The 21,966-nt window shown below is 39.5% G+C and overlaps 1 protein-coding gene and 1 long non-coding RNA gene across 3 annotated transcripts in view; both read left to right on the forward strand.

The window, feature by feature from the left end:
* LOC142415113 (uncharacterized) overlaps positions 1-7,707 on the forward strand; it is a 58,404-nt gene extending 50,697 nt beyond the window's left edge. The window contains exon 4 of the long non-coding RNA XR_012777294.1: positions 7,184-7,707. This is a non-coding gene — a long non-coding RNA (uncharacterized LOC142415113). The remainder of the gene's footprint in view (positions 1-7,183) is intronic.
* A 6,375-nt stretch (positions 7,708-14,082) lies between these two features.
* NXT2 (nuclear transport factor 2 like export factor 2) lies at positions 14,083-21,437 on the forward strand. 2 transcript variants are annotated; one of them, XM_075513131.1, is made up of 4 exons: positions 14,083-14,235; positions 16,641-16,727; positions 17,919-18,063; positions 18,972-21,437. In XM_075513131.1, exons 1-4 carry the CDS (start codon positions 14,221-14,223, stop codon positions 19,148-19,150), a joined length of 426 nt encoding a protein of 141 aa, XP_075369246.1. In that variant the 5' UTR covers positions 14,083-14,220; the 3' UTR covers positions 19,151-21,437. The 2 variants fall into 2 exon arrangements, with proteins under 2 accessions (XP_075369246.1, XP_075369247.1); XM_075513132.1 differs by lacking the exon at positions 14,083-14,235 and adding an exon at positions 14,378-14,495.
* Positions 21,438-21,966: the final 529 nt, after the last annotated feature.

The following is a 21,966-nucleotide window of genomic DNA, read 5'->3' on the forward strand; positions in this document are numbered from 1 at the left end:
GACCTGTAATTTTGACTAGAGTTGCACAGCTGCCCAAAATCCCATTCGGGAACCCTGCACATTATGTAAGAAAAAATGCTCAAAACCTAAGGACAGGAACAAAATGTAACATTTTCCAGTATTTCAAACCCCACAGAGAATCACTGATGACAAATTTAACACGCAATTGTTTGTGTCAGACAATATGACAACTATTGAGCAAACAGCTGTTGCTCCAGATGGAATATGTATGACAGCTGGTGGGTCCAGGTGCATCGCTCTGGAATAAATCAACAGAGCATTGGCATGTTGGTTTATTCTTGGCTGCTTTGATGCCACTTCTAGCAGCTTCTTGGATGCTCTGCTCTCAGTCCTGAAGAAACCGTTTTTTGCACAATGGTGTATTAATGCGTTGATATTTAAATAATAGGGAGAAGATTTACAGTGATTATTCCTAGGTAAGAATTTAGGGACACAGCCTATTATAATCCTATGAGCATATTCACCTTGATTTTTAAAAACGTGATTACAGGAGATGCTCACTTTTCCTGTACTTTGTCTTTTAGATATTCTTAAGTTGTTCAGGAGCAGAGAGAGCATTTTACCTATAGATAGCTTATCTGTATCTTCATTTTCCTGATTGGGACACTGTGCCAGGTGCAACAATGGCTGAACCTTTATTGAGGAAATTGGCTACTTTCTGAGAACTGAACTAGGATCAATAATAAATGCCACCTAGGTCCCTAAATAAGGCGGATGGATTTGACTGGAGGCTTAAATGTGTAAGGTTCTACAGCCTGTTACCAGTACCCTGAATCATGCTATTATCTGATCTGTTTTAGTGCCGAAACGGAAAGAATATCTCTCAGTATCCCTGCAAAATAACCCTGAAATATAAATCCAAAGGTCATCTAGGAAATCCCTCATGTTCCTGACTCAGTTGGTTTGGTCTTCTTTCTGAAGAGAATCTTCATATCCTTAAACCTCTTCTCAAGAGAACAGTGACATGGAGAAATGGTATTTTTAAAGATGATAATCCCTTTCCTCGCTTTGATATAAACTCTTTAGGAATGCAGAAAAACAATTTACCTTAATTGTTTTTGAATATCTGAATATTTACCTTTCTTGTCTCTTTGGTGATAAAATCATAAAGGTTCTTATAAATCACTCACAGCTTGTGTTCCCCCCATACTTACTACTATGTTTTTTAAATATATTCCTTATTGGCAGACTAGTAGAATCACGGGAGTTAATAATCAGATTCAGTGTTCTTTGGCGAATCAGTACTTACACTGCAGCAATGCAGAATTTGTTATTAATAACTAGTGGGAATGAGAATTCATCCTACTGAGTATTTGGTAAATGCAGTAAAAATGTTGCGGAAGATTCACATACACTCTGTTATAAGAGATCCATTCCAAAGGTTAGAGCTTGTCAACAGAAAAATAGATTAGGCCATTATATATGAGGTTATACACTGACCTAGCTTTGGGTCTCCATAAATAAATAGAACCTGTAAAAGAGTAGAGGTAAAAAGGAAACTTGTGTCTGGGCTTAAGCCCTTCTTCTCATCTTTGGGACCAAACATCGCTGCTTTAATGGATATTCCTTAACATGATTGGAGGGAGGAGGGCACTCACAATCACATCTTATATTTGACTTTTGGTCTGGCTGAGGGCTGAGAATATTTGGGAAAAAGAAGAGTAGATGGTATCCCCCATGCAAGTCTTCACTGGCAAAGATGGCAGACTTACTGTTTTGTCACTGGGGAGCACAGATGAGCGGCAGCCTTTGTGTGACACTGGCATCTGACAGTTCCAGACTCTCCATGGCCATCCCACCTCTACACTGACAACTTCAAAGGAAGCATAGAGTGGGGGTTGCCTTCACAGCGCCCTACCAAAGTAAAGAATTCACATGCAAAGAGACCCGTATGTAACATATTGGGGTTATCTAGTTGGAAAAATGTTTATCTTCTCTCCACTAAGCGTAGAAAGTAAGTCACTAATGCACTTCGCTGCCAGAGAGCAAATTGTTATTGCAACCAAAGAGAACTAGGCCACTGGCCAGAAGTGTGACAATGATTTTATGGAACCAAGACAGTTTACTGGAAGTGCTTCTGCATGTCCTGTGTCTTACTTTAGTAAATTTGATCAGAGGGTGTATTTATAGCATAAAGGAAACCACAAATGAGAATCAGCTCATTTTGGACAGTTCCTCTTCATTACTGACAACCCTTCCTGTTAAAAGGCTTGTGAATAAGAAACTTCTTTATTGTTCAAGCAGCCATATTTGTTTATATTTGTTTCACCAACATGTTTAATGTCTCCTTGAGTCGTTTGTAGGTACTAAATAGCACACCCCCTGATGCTAAAATTTATCCTTTGGGCTCCGAGCTGGCTCTCCTGTTGTTTCCATCTCATTATGTATGTACAAGGCTAAAAGGAATAGGGGGAGACAAACTGCTTGTGAAAAACAAACAGAAAAATTCCAAATATTCAGCTCTATTCAAATCAATATACTCAGAGGAAACCTAATGCACAGTTCCAGTTAACAGCTGTTGTAGGACCAACAGGGGAACTCGCACCTGTTTTGTGCGTTCTCCCAAAATGACAGCAATTATTTTTTTTTTTTTTTTTTTTAGAAAAGTGAGAAATAATTTAATAACAGCAATGATATGTTGGAATTGTAACTGGGGGAGTATCCTGCCCAAAATAATAGAGTTTTATTTTAAGTTGCAATACACTGGGTACCTAAACTGCTTGATATTTTAACTTTGTCTGTATTTGTCTTTAATTTGAAATTGCTCTGATGCCTATTGAACAGTTTCATCTGAAACACAAGCATCTCTTACAAAATATTGATTTTTGCATCACCTTTTAGCCAAGTAGGTTAATTGAATGGTGCTTGGGGAAATTATTTCAGATGCAGTCTCTGTCTAATATTTATCTTCAAAGAGCTGATGGAATTGTTTGACTTTTAGCCAAGATATCTGCTAAAACTGGAGCTTGAGCAATGAGGCTGTGTAACTGAGGTAGTGATTAAAGTTACATTTTGAAGAAACGTTATTTATTCCCTATTTAGACAACACAAGCAAACCAAAGGCTAGATCTGGCTTCCATTAGAGCTAGTGGGAGTTTTGCCATTTTTTTAACAGTTGAGTATTGGACTACCGATATTTTAGGGAACACTTGGTACCATTGTCCTTGCAGTTTAAGTTAGCATACAGTAGTGAACTGTCATGCAAACCCACCTATAATTACAGTGGTGTTTTGTATTGTACATGTATGTGGTACTCACGTCAAAACAGTTTATTTTGGTTCCAGGTTTTAGTACAAATTCAAAACCTAGTCTGGGTTTCAGTCAACACGTAGCAGACAGTATGCTTACTTACCAAATAACAAAATAACATCTTTCTAACACTTTACCTTCTCAAATATCAAAGAGGAAAAGAAGGAACATTTTGTCGACTGAATCCCACTGAATATTCCTACTAGTTTTACATTTATTTGTAAAACATTCTGGACGAGACAATAATGTGATAAAGCTTTTTTTTTTTAATAACCCCTTTTCTAAAAAGTACTGTAAAATGTTGATGACAAACTGTAAAATAATGGGTCATAGCTGCAAAATAATAACAGTCTCCCACCATCTGCTGATCTGTGTATCTGTCAGGAACAATCCATATTACCAAAGCATTGAAAATATAATCAGAAAAAGAGGTGATGTCAAGTGATTTTTGTCTCTCCTTTCTGTGGTCTGTGTTGTTATGTCTCTTGTCTAAATGCTCCACTGACATCGGGTTGCCTTCCAACTATCTCTCTTCAAATATTTGTGAAGCAAAAGGTATATGAGTCAATGTTTTGGGGTGGTAATGCTTATCTTATGTTGTATGTCCCTTAGTGGATTCTTTCTTTCAGTTGTCATGACTCTGTTGCAGTTAGTTGCGTGGTTCCAGGCACTCATACAGCCCATTTCTCTTTGGGCTTTGGCTTCGCTTTACTCTGCCCATGCAAAGGACCACAGAAATGGACTACTAGATGAGGATGAATCTGTTTCAGTGGAGATTTCTGTTCCTTCTCTAGAGACTAAAGACCTTTGTATAGAATTAATAGTCTCCAGTGATGTAGTTTGTTGATTTCACTAGGCTATAAATGAAAGATATATAGATGAAGCTTATAGAATGTAAGTTAGCAAGCTATTAGGATAAGAGAAGCAGGTTGCAAAGTCCAATACAACATTTTTTCTTGTATAATTTAACCAGTAACTCAGTAGATAAAAATAGATGTACTGGCTTTGCCAATGAAATTTGACTGTTTTACAATCAATGTGTCATAATCTATGTAATGAAGAAGGATAAAACAGATTCCATTTTATATCCCTGAAACAATTTAGTTGTTTATACTTGTGGTGAGAACCTAATTAATCTACTTTAGAGTTACCTTTCATCAGTAGTCTGCTATCCACGTTCCCAAAGTGAAAACAGTGAGCTTGATTCTTTCCTCACATTAAGAAAATTTACCACATTCCAACTTCATTGCCTTTACTAAATAATTCCTAATTAGTCTGATGTGAGATTAAAATTATCGGGTCAGTGCATTCAACATTTAAGAGAGACCACCCTAGACTTCAGTGAGTTTATATATGCTCCCAGTGTGGATTATTGTATAATGATGGAAGGGGTTTGTTTAGCAGAAGATGTGCCGACAAGCGTCATGGTCTACAGTGAGTTAATGAGTGTACTTTCACTATATTGATGTTATCCCGTTAAAAGTATATGGTTTCTCAGGTATAAATTTAGATAAAATTAGGCTTCCTGGCAGTCAGATACACTGTCAAAATAGATTTCATACATATGTAAGTATTGAAAATTCCCTCACCTGTCTAACCAGAAGAGCTTCCATTATACAAACTGGAAGTGTGTTGGAAAAACCACAACACTGCAACCATTTCCACTGCCTGTTTGATGTTCACAGGTTTCCCAGCTTGGCTGTAAACCTCTGCAGTCATTCTTATTTATTTATTCACTTCTTGACTTGCCAGCTGTGCGCCCACAGCTGCTGTAAGCTGACCTAAGTGCCTGCTGCTGCCAGAAGGGGCAGTCCTGCCCTAAGGTGCTTCCACCACCTTCCTTGTGCCAGCAGAGATGAGGGAAATGAACTGAAAATCAACTCAACAACAGCATGATTTTCAGCCAGATCAGCTCTGTGATCAGCCTCAGCAAGTATCTACACAAATGCAGGCAGAAAGGAAGCGATGGGAATGCACAACTGAGAAAAATGGGACCACAGTTTTTTGGCAGTGGGTTGCATGTATGTCGAATTCAAGTGGCAGCCACAAGGTATCGCTTCACAACGTGGCATGAGTCGGCATAACAGGGCGTTGGTGCTCTCTGCTATCTACCCTCCCTCCCCTTCTCATCCCAGCCACATACTCCAGCTGCTTACCTTCATTTGCCAACTATCGCTTGCAAAACCACTCTTTGATCCATTTTAGCTTGCCAAGTATATAGAGGGTAAGAAAAGGTGGCATCTTCCACAGTTTTAGTTAATTAAATTAGCTCTGCAAAAGGCAAACTTGATAGTCAGAACAGAGGGAATAGATCACACAGAGAGCAGGGGAAGTCTGAAAGAAGGTTATGCTGCTTTCACTGCTGCAGAGCTATTGTGCCAGCTCAACTCATCATAGAACCACAGTACAGATCCTCAGACAATGCTCCATATTTTACAGTATTCAGGGAATAAAAGTAAAACATTTTCATACAAATCTGAAGGCATGTACTCCGTTAATAATCATATAGGATTTTCGTAACTCTTCCATTTATAAAAAAAAGCAAGTGACAAAACTCTTTACTTCCAGCTGGAAGTAAATGGTTCTTCACTGGAAAATGATTCCTTAAATGGTCGCAGGTACGTTTGGCCTGGAGAAATATTAGTTAGCATTTGATTGTTGTTAAGTCATCCCACTAACCAGTTAATCGTCGTGGCCTCCCTACTGATGCCCAGCATTCAAGTCTGAGCCAAATGTAAATTGAGGTCAGAATATGCTACAAGCTGACCTGAACTAACAATTTCAGGCAGCATATAAACCGTAATTCTAGCCCTGCAGGCCTTTCTCATCCAAGTGAACTTTGCTCAGTAGTTCTATTAAATCTATAGTGTGGAATGGTTAGTGCTCCATCTATAGCTGATCCAAAAATTATTAATAAAAAGTTATTTTTAATGAAAATTGATTTTAAGCTAAATTAGACTGTTCTCAAAAGATGTCTCTTTTCTGAAGGGGAAAAGGTATTGGGGGTAAAAAATAGACACCTGAAAATTGGGAAGAAAAATTGCTTTTGATCGAAAAACCATGAATATTTGTTCACAAACAAAACTTCCTTGTTTCTTGTTTGTGCTTCTGACTTTTAAAAATGCTGCTTTTATTGAAAGTATCAATGGAAAAGGAAGTAATTTTCCAGCTTCTGTTACCCATAAATATCTGATACTCTGACCTGGACAGAAGGAGGGGACAGCAATGGCCATAAGTCTCACAGTACCTTTTTTTCCAGATTCTGATGGACCCCTAGAGCAATTTAGAACAGGTTTAGAACTTGTCTTGTAGCTCAGATTTTTCCTTCTAGTTTTCCATAAGCTGGGAAGCAAAGTGCTACTGCCATTTGAAATTAAAGTCATTGTGTTCTGTCTCCAAGCCTGATAAACGTCTCCTAGGGTGAGGTCTAGAATTGGGATTATTTTACTAGTGCTCCAAAACTGGAGATGCTTCCCAATATTTTATATACCGAATTTTTCCTCAAAATGCAATCTGGCTATGTAAAGGCAAGTTATGTAAAGGGAAAACTGGATGCAAGAAAGATATTCTTCTTTCCAGGCTTTAGTGAAAACTGAGCAGTACTAGATGGAAACAGGAAAAAGGGGCAGCCGAACTATTGCAGCTGCAATGCTCGCAGCCCCGATGAATTATTATTATTGGGGGATTATTATATTAATTATATTAATTATATTAACCCCCCCGATTAAAAATTATTATGGAGTGTGCTGGTTCAGCTGCACACAAGTTAAAGAAAACCATGGTCACGTGCTGCAAGTGATGCTTGTAAAATCCTTCTCAGCTGATGTGTGTGATGCAAGGTACTGTATAGGTATTTCATACTTCAGATATCTTGATAATAGCTACTTGCAACATTTTTGTTTTGTTTATACAGGACACAGCTGGGAGCTGATGCTACACTGCTAAGTGATACAATATACTGCTGAAACCATGATCGAAATTTCAGTCTAAAATCTTGAGATAAAAGGACAAGTGCAAACAGAACTACCGTACAAGCCTTAAAGGCGAGACTATAGGCTCCCTCCCTCTAGTATATAAATATGTCTGCGTGCACATATACGCACTTCAGCTATCAGCTTGCTACATTTAACTATCGTGGAGTCCACCGTAACACAAATATGTTTACCTAGGTTTTACTTACATATGGCTAGATTTTCGTAAGAGCTCAAATACTGTTTCATTACCTAATGAAATGGGTAGGATTTTAAAATTTCTTTAACTAGCAACTGCGGTGACACTTTGAACTGACCTGGTCTGAAAATTTGTCCCCACCTGGGAGTGCTTTGACATGGATTAAAATAGAACAGTTATTTGTACTTGATCTCACCATATCCCAGTGGGTCAGTGGAACAGTTATCACTTCAATATATAGCAAGTCCTGTTTTTCTTTAAAAAACAAGAGGGGTATTTATCAGGATAAGAGTCATTACATTCCTCCAGTTCTGGTATGACAGGAATTTGAGGTGGAGTGGTGCATAGTCCAGAGGCCCCATGGGATTGTAACAAGCACAGGTTCTGCCTGGGTCTGTCCAGAGTAATATGCCTTTCGTGTTGAGAATGAACTGGCCAAACCAGGCCTTCCTAAGTCCACTGTAGTTTAATAAATCCAAACTCCAGCTTTAGCAGTATTTTTGTATCCAGCATATAGGTCAAAGTGTGAATGTGCTGAGCACCTGAGACCTACTCCCAGTTCCCATGAAAATCAACACATCAAATCTTTGAGCTCTCATTCAGGCCTTGCTCAGGCAAAACCCTCAAACACTGAGTCATGATCCAGCTTCATAGGCATCACATTAATCAGAACCTGTCTGGATTTGGCGAGTGTCAGTTGCTTGCTTCCCTTGTTTTAGGAGACAGTTCCTTAAACTTCTATACATCTGGGTAACATTACCACACATTTTGGTAACTTCACAGAAGTTGAGAATACTGTGTTTCACAAGAACCATTCACTATTCAAAAAGATTCATGGTCTTAGAGAATAGCATATATGACCTATATGACTGCATGAGAGCCTTTAAAGATACTGCTTTACCAGCTTGAAAGCTGAAGCGTTGTGTGAATCACTGACCTTGAGGGAATTCTTCTGGTACAGTCACTGTACCTGCTAAATCTTTGAACTGTTAATTGGACATTGTTAACAAGGATGCTGTATGCGGCACGTGATCAGTGAAGGCTGATAAACCTAATAATAAGAGAGTGAACCTACCAGTTCAATTTTAATCACTGACATAGGCTGTGGATCATTTCTTTGGTCTCTATTCAGTAGAGTGGCTACTGAAGTTTGCAAGAACCTTGCCTTCTGCTGCCTCCTGGACTTGTCCTTCAGCGTTATGTACAACATTGCAGTGAGATCTTGAACCTGCAGAGTTTGAGCGTGTTATGGTTTCAGTAATGTTACATATATTCTGAATCAATAAATTAAAAAGCATAGTCATTTGTTGGGTTCTTTTAATAGAGGAGATTCTATTTGAAATCTGTCAGTGTCAATTATGTAACCTTAAAGGGGAATAAATTATAAACCCTTGAAAATTACAAATGCATTAATCTAAGTCCAGCAAAATTATTTGCAAAAATAAGGACTATGCATTTTATCAAGGGTAATCAGGACCTACAGACCTCATTTTAGTCTGTTACTGAAGTCATTACAGAAATATCACAGTTTTCTGTGACACAGCACAAGGTCAGTTTGAAAAGTGGCCTAGCAATATGCAGTCTGGCTTCATTTTTGCATAGATACTAATGCAAGTGTACATAATTGTCATGTAAGGATTCTAGGGGAAAAATGTGAACTCTTTTCATCTTGTTGGAGGTTGAATTCTACTTTCATTCTGTGGTCATTATTTGCCCAGTATCAAAATAATTCACAATAAAAATCTATGCATTTTGTCAGTGATTCTGAAATTATCCAGCACTTTGCTATCAATTTTAATTTATTTTAATTGATCAACTGATGAAAACAAAATAAAATCTGGCGTAACCCAGATGGCTGAATGCATTTCTGAAAGCTTAATACATTTTTACTTATCATTAGTTACGATATTTTGAGTAAATTTGACGGAAGTTATAAAGCAGTCACTTCTAAGAGTTACTTCCTATCTCCATACAGATACAGAGATACGTCATCCTATTTGCCATTTAATTGTGATTTCAGTTTTAATTCATTGTTCTTAGTATGGGCTAGCTGGGAAGATTTCCAGCAACTAATAATTTTAAAGGTTAGCATTATTGATTATAGAATAAAAAATACCCCGTATATCTAAGTTCATCTCACAGGTGTAATAGCTGATCCCAGCTATTTCAACACAGCTACTTTTTGCCTCTGATTTGTTCTGTAAGATCTAAACTAACTCAAAATTTCTCCTCCATATGGTAAGTGGGTGTAGTAGAGCTGCATATTCTAGGAACCATCTTCAGAAGTAAAGGTATTTTGATGCGTCATCTTGATGTAAACTGCTTGAACTTTGCATGGGAGTTCAGTGTCATTGCTGCTGAGTCATTCTGGCATTTCTATCTTATATGTTCCTTCTGGAATATAAAGGGCTGGGGAGCATGGATAAGTTGGCTTGAGGTATTGGAGATAAAGGCTGAGAAACTGTTAGGAATATCTGAGCTTTTGAAGAGGAATTATGAGTTGCACTTGGTTGTTACTTGAACTAAATCCAAATGCATATTTAGGGAATATTTGGACAATATACACTATGGCTATAATTTGTTCAGCACAAAGTGGAAATTCTGTCTGCTCATACTACTCTTAAGACTTAAACGCCCAAATTAGAGGCTTGCTCAAGGGAAAGCAACTGAAGGAGGAGTCTTGCAGAAAATCTTTGATGTGTTTCAGATGGACTCCTTTCTTTCCTCTGCAAATTATACTTTCTAAGTAAAGAAAATGTCTTTTCAGGGAGTCAGATTTAGGTTAGTGTTCTGGAAGTCTAATTTTGCTCAATCAGCAAAAATGCCAGCAAAATGTTACTAAGATTCCTAGTAGCTGGGTTGGGTAAAGAAGTGAGAAAAGGTAAGCAAAGAGTCTCATGATTCCACGAATGTTATTTGGAACGGTACTTGGAGTTGTACATTTAAATAAATGGTTTCATATAAAAACTACTTAACTGCTTCCAAGTATGATAATTCTAGAATCATGGATTAGCAAAATCTGAAATTTTAAGGAAATCACTTAGTGGAAGAAGAATTGTTCACTAGCAAGGCTCTTTGCCTCCACGATTCTTGTCTCTTTTGAAGAACTAATGAATTTGTGAAGAATAACTTCTCCTTAAAGAACTATGTTGAGTCTACCCGAATGTGTCGTGTTTATCCAAGAACCTGCCAATTCTGTTCTTTAGTATAATTTCTACCAATTTGCATAGGACGGACATCAGATTTACAGGTCCATCTTGGAGCTTTTTTAGAAGGTTGGCCTCAAATTTGCCACCTTCCGTCCCTTCAGGACAGATCCTATTGTAAATTACAGATTACATACCATGGTTAGTATGTCTTTTAGGAGCACATAACTGGGCATATAACTTGTCACCGTTTGTTTTATGGATTTGTTCTAACACCTTTTGTACTGACATTCCACTGTATGACAGAACTTCTATTTGATTGCCTTTTAAGAAAGGATCTAATATAAGATAATTTAGAAACTCCTTCATGTGATCAAAGACATGAAGAGTTTGTTTAGCTTTCTGCTACAGCCTTCTCTTCTTTTGGTGCACACTGATCTCTTGTTGGCCTTACAGATTTTCTGGCAAGATTTCTTGCTTTTGATGTGTTTGAAAAAGGATTTCATTCAGAGTGTTTCTGCCTTAGTAAAATATTTCTCAGAACTATTTTTGATTTGCCTTACTTCCTTTTTAAATCTTACTAGCCAAACTTGATGGGTTTTTTTTCCTCCATTTGGAAACAACTTCATTTTTTGGAGGATGTCTCTGTACTTCTAATTCTCTACATGGGCCTGTTATTAAGCATTCTGGACTTTTTTGGTCTTTTGTAAAGCATGTCTGCTAAGTGGTATGCATTTGTTCCGAGTATCCCGTATGTCTAATGTCTTTAAGCAATTTCCACACCACCTGCAAATATTTTATGTTTCCTGCTGCTCTTATTTTTTAATCAAATACTGGGGTGGTGGTTTTCTTTTATTATCTCTGTTTTTCCAAGAATTTTAGACCTGAATACATTTTGGCCACTGTTGTGAGCCACTGAGTGCCTCTTTCACAGTAATAGTTTGAACTAGGTCTTCCATGCTGTTTGGTGTTAAGGAAGAATTGTTGTTCTTGTCGTTTCCCCTGATTAGCTGATCCCAACAAGAAGTTATTACTCTAAAATGATATCCAGAATTTTGTGTCATCTTCAGAAGTAGCTGAGAATGAATTTCACACCCATGTTTTCAATTCACCTTCCATTTAACACGTTACTTCACTGAATAATGACTGGTGCTAAGGCAGGCAGGCAATAGGCATAGAGAACCTTCAAATTATCTACCTTCCTAATTTCCAGTGGAGAGTCTCTACTGAATCCTGCTGGAGAAGCGTTCTTCTGATTAACTGTTGCCAAAGAAACTACAATGATCCCACTGTGTCAAGTATTTCTGAATGAAAAAAGTATAATCTGTAGAGAAAAATCCTGACCTAACAGAAGGAAGGCTTGTGAACCAATTAGCTACTTCAGTTTCTACTATTTCTGAATTTGTTCTCTATATGTTATTTCTTTCGTTGGAGCAGCCATTGATAAATGAAAGTTCAAAAAATTTTTTCCTCATTTCCCTATTTTAATGTGTTTGAATGATATAAAGAACTTGGCACAGTCTGCCAGCACCAAGGCTTGTGCTAAGCCTGTTACTCTTCCAGGTTTCACAGGTGCATGTGAGTAAAGGTAGAGGTAATGCTTTTACAGATACTTATTTCTATTGTTTTGTCCAGGTTGTTCACAGTCTCTGTGATGACACCAATGTAATTCCTTTGGTCCACCAGGATTTACAGCAGTCCTTTCCTCTAAATCCAATTTATAGACAAGGAACATGATGCTACCTTTTTAGACACATTGTCATCAATATGATGAAAATAAACATGAAGTAGATAATGGACATATCAGATGGGAGTGGTTCTTTTTTAATTTTACACTGATCTATCTCAGAGTGGAGTAAAGACGAAGGTAAAAGATTAGAATTGCAGTTTTCAGTTCTGCAGTTGTCTCCCTTTGTGACCTTGAACAAATCATATATAATTTCAGTGCCTTGCTTTTTTATTTGGAAATTGATGATTGCTCTTCTTTGTATGAGAGAGGTTTTATGAAGTACTTTTCTTCATTTGAGGCAAATAGGTAATACGGTGATGCAGTGACACTTGAGATTTCAAAGGGGAGGATGTCTGAACCTTTGTATTAGGCAATCTTCGAGCAGTTGTTAATTCAGCAGGATATGCTGTTTCATAGTGATACAACTCCTACACAGCGATGACAAATTAGTATACAGCTGACACCACTGGATGTGATCCAATATACTAAATGGCACAGCCTCAGATGCCCTGACCCAAACTCAGTCTTCTCCCAGCAGCTTTGTCACAGATGCACCTTTCCATTCCCAGAGTGTTCATCACCTTCAGTGTATGATTTCTTCCCAGTCAGCTCCACATCACCTTTAGTAATTAATTGCAGACCTCTTGAGTCTCCTCAGGTCTTTTCCTATTATTCACCACATGATGAAGATTTAACTAGCCAGCCTGATGACTCAGCTCGTTCCAGGAAAACAGCGCAAGTTTCCTTCATGCACTTGCCCAGCTCCCTCCCTGCGGTGGGAGCGTGGGCCTGGGTGCGTCCAGCCCTGCCGGCACAGCAGCCGGGGACCTCGGGAGGTCTCTGCCGTGAGTGACGGCAGCCACGGGGAGAAAAGGTGCATGTAGGAAAAACACAGAGAGATCTAAAATGTATGTAAAATCGGGGGCACAGTGCTTATGCGCTGACCTATTTTTACATCCATGGTCTTCCAGACACAGTGTATGGCACCTATGACCATGTTCTCTGTGACAGCAAGTTGTGCTTGGGCTATCAAGTGAGCAACTAACGTGTGCCATTTTCCACTCCGGTTATTGGCCAGGGTACGTAAGGCATCTTCATCCTTGTTTGCATTCACAAATTAACATATTTTAATTAAATACCATTCACCACTTGCAGCACAGCACGTAAGACTTCTCGAATATTTTCATGACTCTGGAAGATGTTGAAGTACCCAAACTCACAGGGTTTTATTCATAAAAATATTAATTACTTCATATAGCTGGAAGGCACTGCAGAGAGGCCACCTGATGTCCTTGCACTTCTCCCCAGACAAGGCCAACGCTGCTTCACGACACCGGTATTACAGTGTTACACAAAGGGGGAAGAAGATCACCATGTTAATTCCGAGTGCCGCAATACAGCCATTCAAGTCCTGTTGTGCTCCAGGCCGTCCGGTGCTTGAGCTACTGCCAGGCCTTCACAACGGCCAAACGATTGTTGTTTTAGAAGCAGGAGGAAGACAGCCATTCTCCTGTCCTTCTCTGCAGGCTGTTCCCAGCAGACGGCAGCGACCACCGCCACCCCACCGTCCTACAGGCGGCTGGGCCATAACCGGCCGATTGCCCCCTGCGCTTTACAAACAGCGTAAACCCACAGCGTCGGTTTCTCTCTCCTTGCCCAGGCGCTGCTCGTTCTCAGCCAGTAAACTCCGGCAACTAAAATGGTTTTGCTTGCAACCCCGACCTGAATCAAAACGTTTGCTGAGGCTCCTTTCCCCCCGCGGACCTCCCCGCAGCGGGCGGCGCGGCGCGGCGGAAGGCTTTTGGCCGGGCGACGCGTGCGGCCGGAAGCGGCGGGCCCGAGCGCGGCGCACATCCGGCGCTCTCCCGCCGCCTGCCCCGCCGCCCGCGCGCGCCTGGCCTCCGCATGGCCGCCTCTGTGGTGAGTCCGCGCCCGCCATCCCGGCGGGGTGGGGCGGTGAGAGCTTCGGGTGGGGCCGCGGCTCGGAGGCTGCGGGGCGCGGAGCGGAGCGGAGCCGCCCGCGGGGAAGCGCGGCCTCGCCGACACACGGCGTGGAGGGAAGCGCGGGTTGGTGGACGAGGGCTGCTGCGTTTCAGAGGACGAGCCTGAAACCGCGGGGAGGGCCGCCGGGGGGGGGGCCGGGCAGGACGTGTCCCGGCCCCGGTGGCGGATGGGAGCAGGTAGGGAGGGAAGCGCCTGAGTGCATGGCCCCTTCTGGTCCCTTGGCCCTGGCCGCTGCCGGGGCAGAGCTGGCTTCCGTCTGTCTTCGGCGGGCTCCTGCCCCCCGCCGTGCCACCTCGTACAGAGGCATCCTTCCACAGAGGCCTCGGGCCAGGCAGTGGTGTGTGGTGGACCACCGTGTTTTACAGAGGCCATCTGCAGAGGCCATGTAGATTGGCTGACTTCTTGGAATTGTCGTCAGAGTCTTCAAGGGGGTTTTTTTTGGTTGGTTGGTTTTTTTTAATTGTGGCTTTCCTGTTGAATACTAGGAGGAAAGCTTCCCGAGTGAGGTGGTTAGACATTGGAACAGGAGCCTGAAAGAACTGTGAAATCTCCATCCTCAGAGACGTTCAAAGTATGACTGGAGATGGGGCCCTGAGCAGTCAGGTCTAGCTTTGAACTTAGATCAAGCTTTGAAGTTGGCTCTGCTTTGAGCAGGGATTTGGACCAGAGGCCCTCCAGAAGCTTCTTCTAGTCTAAATTGTTCTCAGAACTTTATAACCATAGCCTGGAATACGTTTTTAAGAACTTGTCTGGAGTATCAAAACTAACAAAGCTCATTTTCCATTTGATGTATTCCTTCCATTGACACATACCCGAACAGCTTATTCCAGTCTCCTGGTGTTTCTCTAACACGCTCCCTCACACCCTTTCTGTCTGTTTGGCAGCTAAATGGCGGTATGTTTGGCTGCTGGTTAGAAAGTGTATGTGTGCAAGCCTGTGCTGATTGAGAGGTAACAGCCATCTACTCTAAGTAACGTAACAGGTTGAGTTATAATCGCTGTTCCCTTAGAGGGAGGTCTAATACTCGTCTCCCAGTGCGAAAGAGTTTCTCTTGGCACTTGCTGGGATACAGCGTCTTTAAGACTACTTTGTCATATTTGTTTGGAATTGGCCTGTGGGTTCAGAAACTGCTGGAGAAGATAGGAAGATGAAGAGCAGACTTGTGTCCTTACAGAGGGAGATCAAAAGAATAGTAGGAGTAACATGAGAGTATTTGGTTTTGTGGAGTAGGCAGGGATTATTTGATAGGCTGGTAAGTATTGTGCAGTATGTTTGTTTTGTAATGTTAGTATCTAAGTATTGTGCAGTTGTGCAGGAGGTTTCTCTGAATAGAAGTGTTTCTTGTGGTAATACTGGCAGAATTCATGGCAGTTCTGGTGTAGATTCATTAAAGACTGCCAAGAAAATGTAAGTAGTTAAATTGTGAAGTACTGATTGAGTTGCAAATATTGATAATATCAAGCTGAAATAGAATAATGAGAAATGATAGTATTTTAAACAAAATATCATAACAGAACCAAATGCAGTTTTATAGATGTATGGACAGGAAATTCAGAACGCCTGCTTTCCAGGTTGTCACAGATTAGGGTCTGTAAGAGATCAAGGGCCAAACAGCTAAACAAACCAAACAAATAACCGGATGAGCTCACAGTGCAGTGATGTGACAGCAAAGGCTGTTACCTTTGGATGAATAGAGGTAGAGAGATGTAATGAAAATGAGATGTGAGGAGAAGTGTTTGGTTTTTACCTGTGGATATAGCACTGGAGTGATTGATACTGGAATACATCCAGCATGTGCATGTGTTCTCTCTCCCCCCACACCCCCCCTCATTTTTAAATATATATAATTGGCTATATAGAGAATTACATTTTATATAGGCATATATAAAGGTGTTTTAAAAAATGAGACTCTGGTGGCAGTGTGATGGGGTTCTTGCTAATTTTCAGAAATACGTTGAACAAATCTTGTTTCTTAACTTTATTTCACAACAGCCATCACAGCAACAAATATTTTCACTGAATACTTGCATGTTCACACCACTTGCAGCCAGCTGTAGCCCACTTTTCAATGTAAATATTTACAATTTAAATACAATAAATATATCGGCATTCAAAATGAATCCTAAAACTGTCACCTTGCTAAAAGCTGGTACCTCCTGCAAGTAGGAAGGGAGTTTGGAATCAATTTCAACATTATTTGACATCATCTTTCAGTGAGGATGGAAAAGACCAACCAAAGTGACTTGCTGGAGAAATTGCATAGATGACTAGGTTGCATAAAATTGCCGAACTTAAGTAATTTGGTATGATTTCTTCTCCAGGATTTCAAAACCTACGTGGATCAAGCTTGTAGAGCTGCAGATGAATTTGTCAACATTTATTATGAGACAATGGATAAAAGAAGAAGGGTATGTAGATATTTTGACAATAGTTAGAACTGTCTTGGGCGTTTTTTGCTTGCTTTTCTAACTAACATTACGCTTGAAAGCACCTGAACGTTGGTTGCCATGTATTGCATTGGCCAGGTTGAGACCTCTGTTTCTCTTAGGCTGCCCTGTAGAGGATTCTTTACGTTACTGTGCAGCACTGTTGTAAAAGGGGCCCGTTTAGAAAGTGCCTTAGACTTCTTCGCAATAATAGTTCAGTTCGTGTCCAGCTATGTTTTACAGGTACAGGATTTGGTCAATACAGGCAGATAAAACTTGCTTTATTTGTCTCTGAGCTCAGGACTTAGCTTATTTTTTGCCAAACTTCTTTTATTAGCAGTTATCACTTCTGTTTCTGGGAGTCTTCAGGAGTGCCTGAGGATAAAGTGGAAACAGCTCTATCTAGCTCTGGAAGTCTTCACGGGCCACATTGATGTGGTATCATGTAACAGATATTTGCACTGAAAGAGAGCTGTGGAGACTGGTCTTTGGAATTTTAAATTTATTATAATTGTAATATAATAACTTTTAGATTATGTGAAAATACCAGCAGTTGCATGTTACTTCATAGTCACTTCGTGCATAAGTAGGTTAGGCAGAGACATATCAACAGCTTGAAGGAGAGGCAGGCAGTTACTCAACTGTGACAGCTTATGAAACATTTGGGGAGTTCTGGTCTGCTGCTGCAGATAACTGTCCTTTTTAAGTTTCTACTGTTCCTGGTCTTGCTTACTTTTTTTTTTTTTTTACCTGAAATTATAGTTTCCTGACATAATGTGTGTTGCATGTACACACCCCACCCCACCACCCCACCCCACCCCACCCCCCCCCAAAAAAAAAAAATTAGCGATAAACTTATTCTGGAAAGGTAGCATTATCCTTTTGTTAGCAACTAGTTCAGTTCTATCAATAGCTTTGTTAAAGGAATCTTATCAGTATTTAAATTTGGAGGCATATGAGTCACTATGCAACATATAAAGCAGAATATATTTCAGTTAGTTTTAATTCTTGGTCAGGAGCACCAATTGTTAAAAGGAGCTAATATTTCAGGAGGGCATTTTATCTATCGAAGTAACAGAAGAAATCAGTAATTCACAACATAAGGATGCAAGGACTATTGTTTTGTATGTTGTCCATTGTATGCGTTTACAGTGTATTTTCATAATCACTCAGGCTTTAACAAGACTTTATTTGGACAAAGCGACGTTAGTTTGGAACGGTAATGCGGTGTCCGGGCAAGAAGAACTGAATAAATTTTTTGAAATGTTGCCATCTAGTGAATTCCAGGTTAATGTGTTGGACTGCCAGCCCGTTCACGGTAAGGTTGTATTACAATTTACTTACTTATTTTTCAGTCTTTTTATAACTGTTGAAAGTGAACTGCAATTCTAATAGTGCTCAATATTTCTTTTGGAACAAGCTTAGAGAAAATACTGAGGGTTGAAATGTCAAGTTGTGCATAAATAAAGAACAAATCAAGAGATGCAGCAACTCCATCATGTCTGGGAAAATATTTTAAGGACTTTTTTGTTAAGATCATATTCAGATGTGATGTATTTTCATGTATTGAGAAAGTCCGGCTTATCAGGTTATGTTGTCCTTGACAATGTCTAAGAGTCAAGAGACCTCTACTGTAGCCTCTGATACTGACCTGCAGTGTAATGTGGAACAAGTCATTCACCTGTATGTACTTTGATTTCTTTACATCTAGAATGGATGTTAAGTTCTTTAGATCTCTGATTAACAACTGCTAAAGAAAGGCTTACATCACTGAGAAGTTAATTAATTACTTCTAATGGATATTTTGGGAATATATTAAGGCAAAAGCCTGTGGTCAAGCATGCTTGCTTTGCTGTGCTGTGAAAAAGGTATAATCTCTAATAGCGGGGAAAAAAAGTGTATGCAACTTGCTAAATAGGAACATATATATGTATATCTGAAATAATGAGAGCTTATTCTAAGCAAAAACTCTGGTGTTAGTGCTCTAAAATGAAAGACATGAGATGAAAATAGAAAAGCCATTAAAAAGCAGTGTTGGTGAGTGAATACACCATTGTCTGTATAGAAATGATGCAACAAAACTGTACTTTTCATGAATGTGTAACCAATTGTTAGCCTATAACTAGTATAACCAGAATTGAATGAAACTTCTATGTACATTTCCTACTTCTTTACCTGTTAGTCTTTGTTGGAGTTGTTTTCTTTATACTTTTTCTCCTCGTGAAGAGCAAGCTACTCAAGGCCAGACGACAGTCCTCGTCGTGACAAGTGGGACAGTAAAATTTGATGGCGACAAGCAGCGCTACTTCAATCAGAACTTCTTGCTGACAGCACAAGCCACACCTACCAACACAGTGTGGAAGATCGCCAGTGACTGTTTCCGCTTTCAGGACTGGGCCAGTTAGTGAGGACTGGCTACGGGAAGTGACCTCTCTCATTCGACATGTTGAAGTGAGCTGTACAGACAGCCGTTCTCCACGCGTGGGAAATGCTCGCTCTTCGTGTTGCATCTGTCATTATGGAAGGTCTACAGGTGTTTCAGGGTTGATCCCAGTGACCATGGGTTTAGTAGTAAACAATCTTAAAATGTGAGAGGTTGCTCATCTTAGTTGAACCTAATAAAATGCTGAAGGCAGTGAGCTGTGTTGGAATCATTCCTAAAATGCCTTATGTCCAGCTCTGCTGCCACTTCCAGACTTCTTGTATGTAATGCTGAAACTCTGCTATTTGAACTTTTAATGTACAATTCTGACCAAATGTGTAATTTTTTTCAACTTGAAAAGATCTGTTTTTACAGTAGCATCTTCCCTCTTTTGAAGAAGATGCTTGTGGCGTATAGATAGAATTCTCAAAGCTACCTATGCTTGGTTGTAAGAGGCTAGGGAGGATTGACAATGATTTCTGCTGTTTGTGAAAGTAGCAAATATAGCTCCTGAGTGTGTAATCTCTCAAATAATCCATTGGAAAGCTCATGTTACCTTCTGTGATATGAAAGGACTAAATAATCTCACCAGGTTTCCTTTTGGCTTAAGCTTCTCAGACTTTGGTTGTCATTAATTTACATTGATTCATTTGTAGGACATGCTGAATGATTCAGAGCTCCTGTGCCAACAGCTCTTGTCACACGCATGTGAAGGACTTCAAAAGAAAAATAATCAGTTTGAAGTCTTACAGTGTAAGAAATAGGTCAGTTAATCACTTCTGTTTGCTTTAACTGTTAATTCTGTTGCTAGGAAGTTTGGACTATTTTTCCCGTAGTCAGTCTGCAAGTTTTGAATCCCTACTATCTTCAGGAAACGTTGTAGTAAAAAGGTGGCACTGAAAGTGTGTATTACTGTGAAGCCTTCAATTTTTCTCTTCAGTACTGTTATTTGGAACAGGTGCTTTGATTATTTTCAACTTAGAAGAACAGCTCTGAACACAAATACCATCTTCCTCTCATGCACATTTTTACTGTAGTTTTCATGTTCTTTTTAAATATTACCTTTAATTATTGACTGGGGGGGTGTTTTGCTTTAAATTTGCAGTTTAAAGCTTTCAGCTGCTTTAAAGTAGTTTTCAAGACTACAGGTTAAGACTGTCCATCTTAACTTGGGAACTTAAGAGTAAATCTAAGTATCAGCAGATTTGTTTTGAACCGGTACATTTCTATTTTAAGCTGAGTAAAAAAAAAAAAATCAAAATTTAGCTATATATGTGTGATTATACACTTGTAACTGAAAACACATGAGGGGAATTTGTAACTCTGATCTTAATACCTGTTGCAATGACAGCAGCAACCTGAATACAAAAGCAGTTATGACTGCAGCTCACTTGTTTTTATGACTTAAATCAGGGAAACTGTGAAAATGAGCAATATCTAACTTCTGTAAAACATCTGTAGTTTGTGATATAATCCCACAAATAATGGGATGTTTAGGTGAAATGGGTGGTTTTCTTTCCTTTTAAGGCACTCTAGTTTTTACATCAGTAAGTTAGAATTAGTAACCTGTCTCTATTCAGAAGCTGTTTATGTTCTGAACTATTGTGTAACTATTTTTCAGCCTGAAGAATATGAATTCCTGCAAAACAATGCAAGAAGTCCAGAATTTTTGAAAACTGTAAATACTGTAAATACATTGTTATTTCTGTATGTAGTGAAGAAAGGATCCCTCTATTTAATTACTGTTTGTTCTTCACAGAATATGCGAGGTTCATATATTTGTATTTCTTCTACAAGTTTGAAAAGAAAACAACCCTAAGTGTGCCTGTTACTGACACAGCATTGTTGAACTGTGACACTGCTGTGGTGTGCTTTTCTTGGTTTTTTAATTTGCTGTTGCTTATTTAAGCAGTGTTACAGATCTCTTTTGCATACACAGAATAGGTTTTGACTTTTGAAATGTAGTGATGGGTGCAACTGTAGCATTTGCTTGTTGAACTTTAAAGGCAGTCACCAGAACACACACTTATATCTGTACCTGATAAGCTTGTCCTGGGAACAAATACTTACTGGATATTTTTGTTCCAGTTTTAATTTGTATAGTAGTTTTTAAGCTTTTTCTAGGCAGATTGGGAGATTCAGAATATATGAGGTAATGTTTTGGTCACATGTTGTTCTTCTCAATTATTTTCATGCTATTCAAATGCAGGCTGCTTTTAAGTCCGACTTCTACAATTCATATTAAAAAAAAAAAAAAACCAACCAACCAAACAAGCAAGCCACCACAACCTGGAACACTACTTAGGAAGCTTACTAACTGGCCTAGCTGGACAAACCCAGTTTAAACTCTTACTTAGTAAGATAAGTAGTTAGAATTGGACTTGGTATGCAGACAGAGTTTTTGGAGAGAAATTTATTAGAACATAATTGCTTCAGCCTAGGGAGAAGTGCCAGTTATGTGCTGCCTATTTCCATCATCTTCGGTGAGGATCACTTAGGGTGATTCAGTACTACCATGATTAGCTGTTGCTCTTTATAACTGAAAATGCTGTTTTACGAAATATTTTCATGGAGCATACTAAGTGATAATGTAGCTATTAGATTAAATCAATGATTTTGCAACTGAGTAACGGCACAAACAAAAAATCTCTTCCATACTATCTGGAGAAGTTAAGGATGCTGTAACTCTGTGCTGCTTCTTAAAACTTCTGTGCTGAAATGAGCAGAAGAGAACATACAAATGCTTTTTATCCTGTTCAGTACAAAACCATCCGGCTGGTTTAGTGTTCCCCGTCGCTG

Source organism: Mycteria americana, chromosome 10, assembly GCF_035582795.1.
Source record: "Mycteria americana isolate JAX WOST 10 ecotype Jacksonville Zoo and Gardens chromosome 10, USCA_MyAme_1.0, whole genome shotgun sequence".
NCBI lineage: Eukaryota > Metazoa > Chordata > Aves > Ciconiiformes > Ciconiidae > Mycteria > Mycteria americana.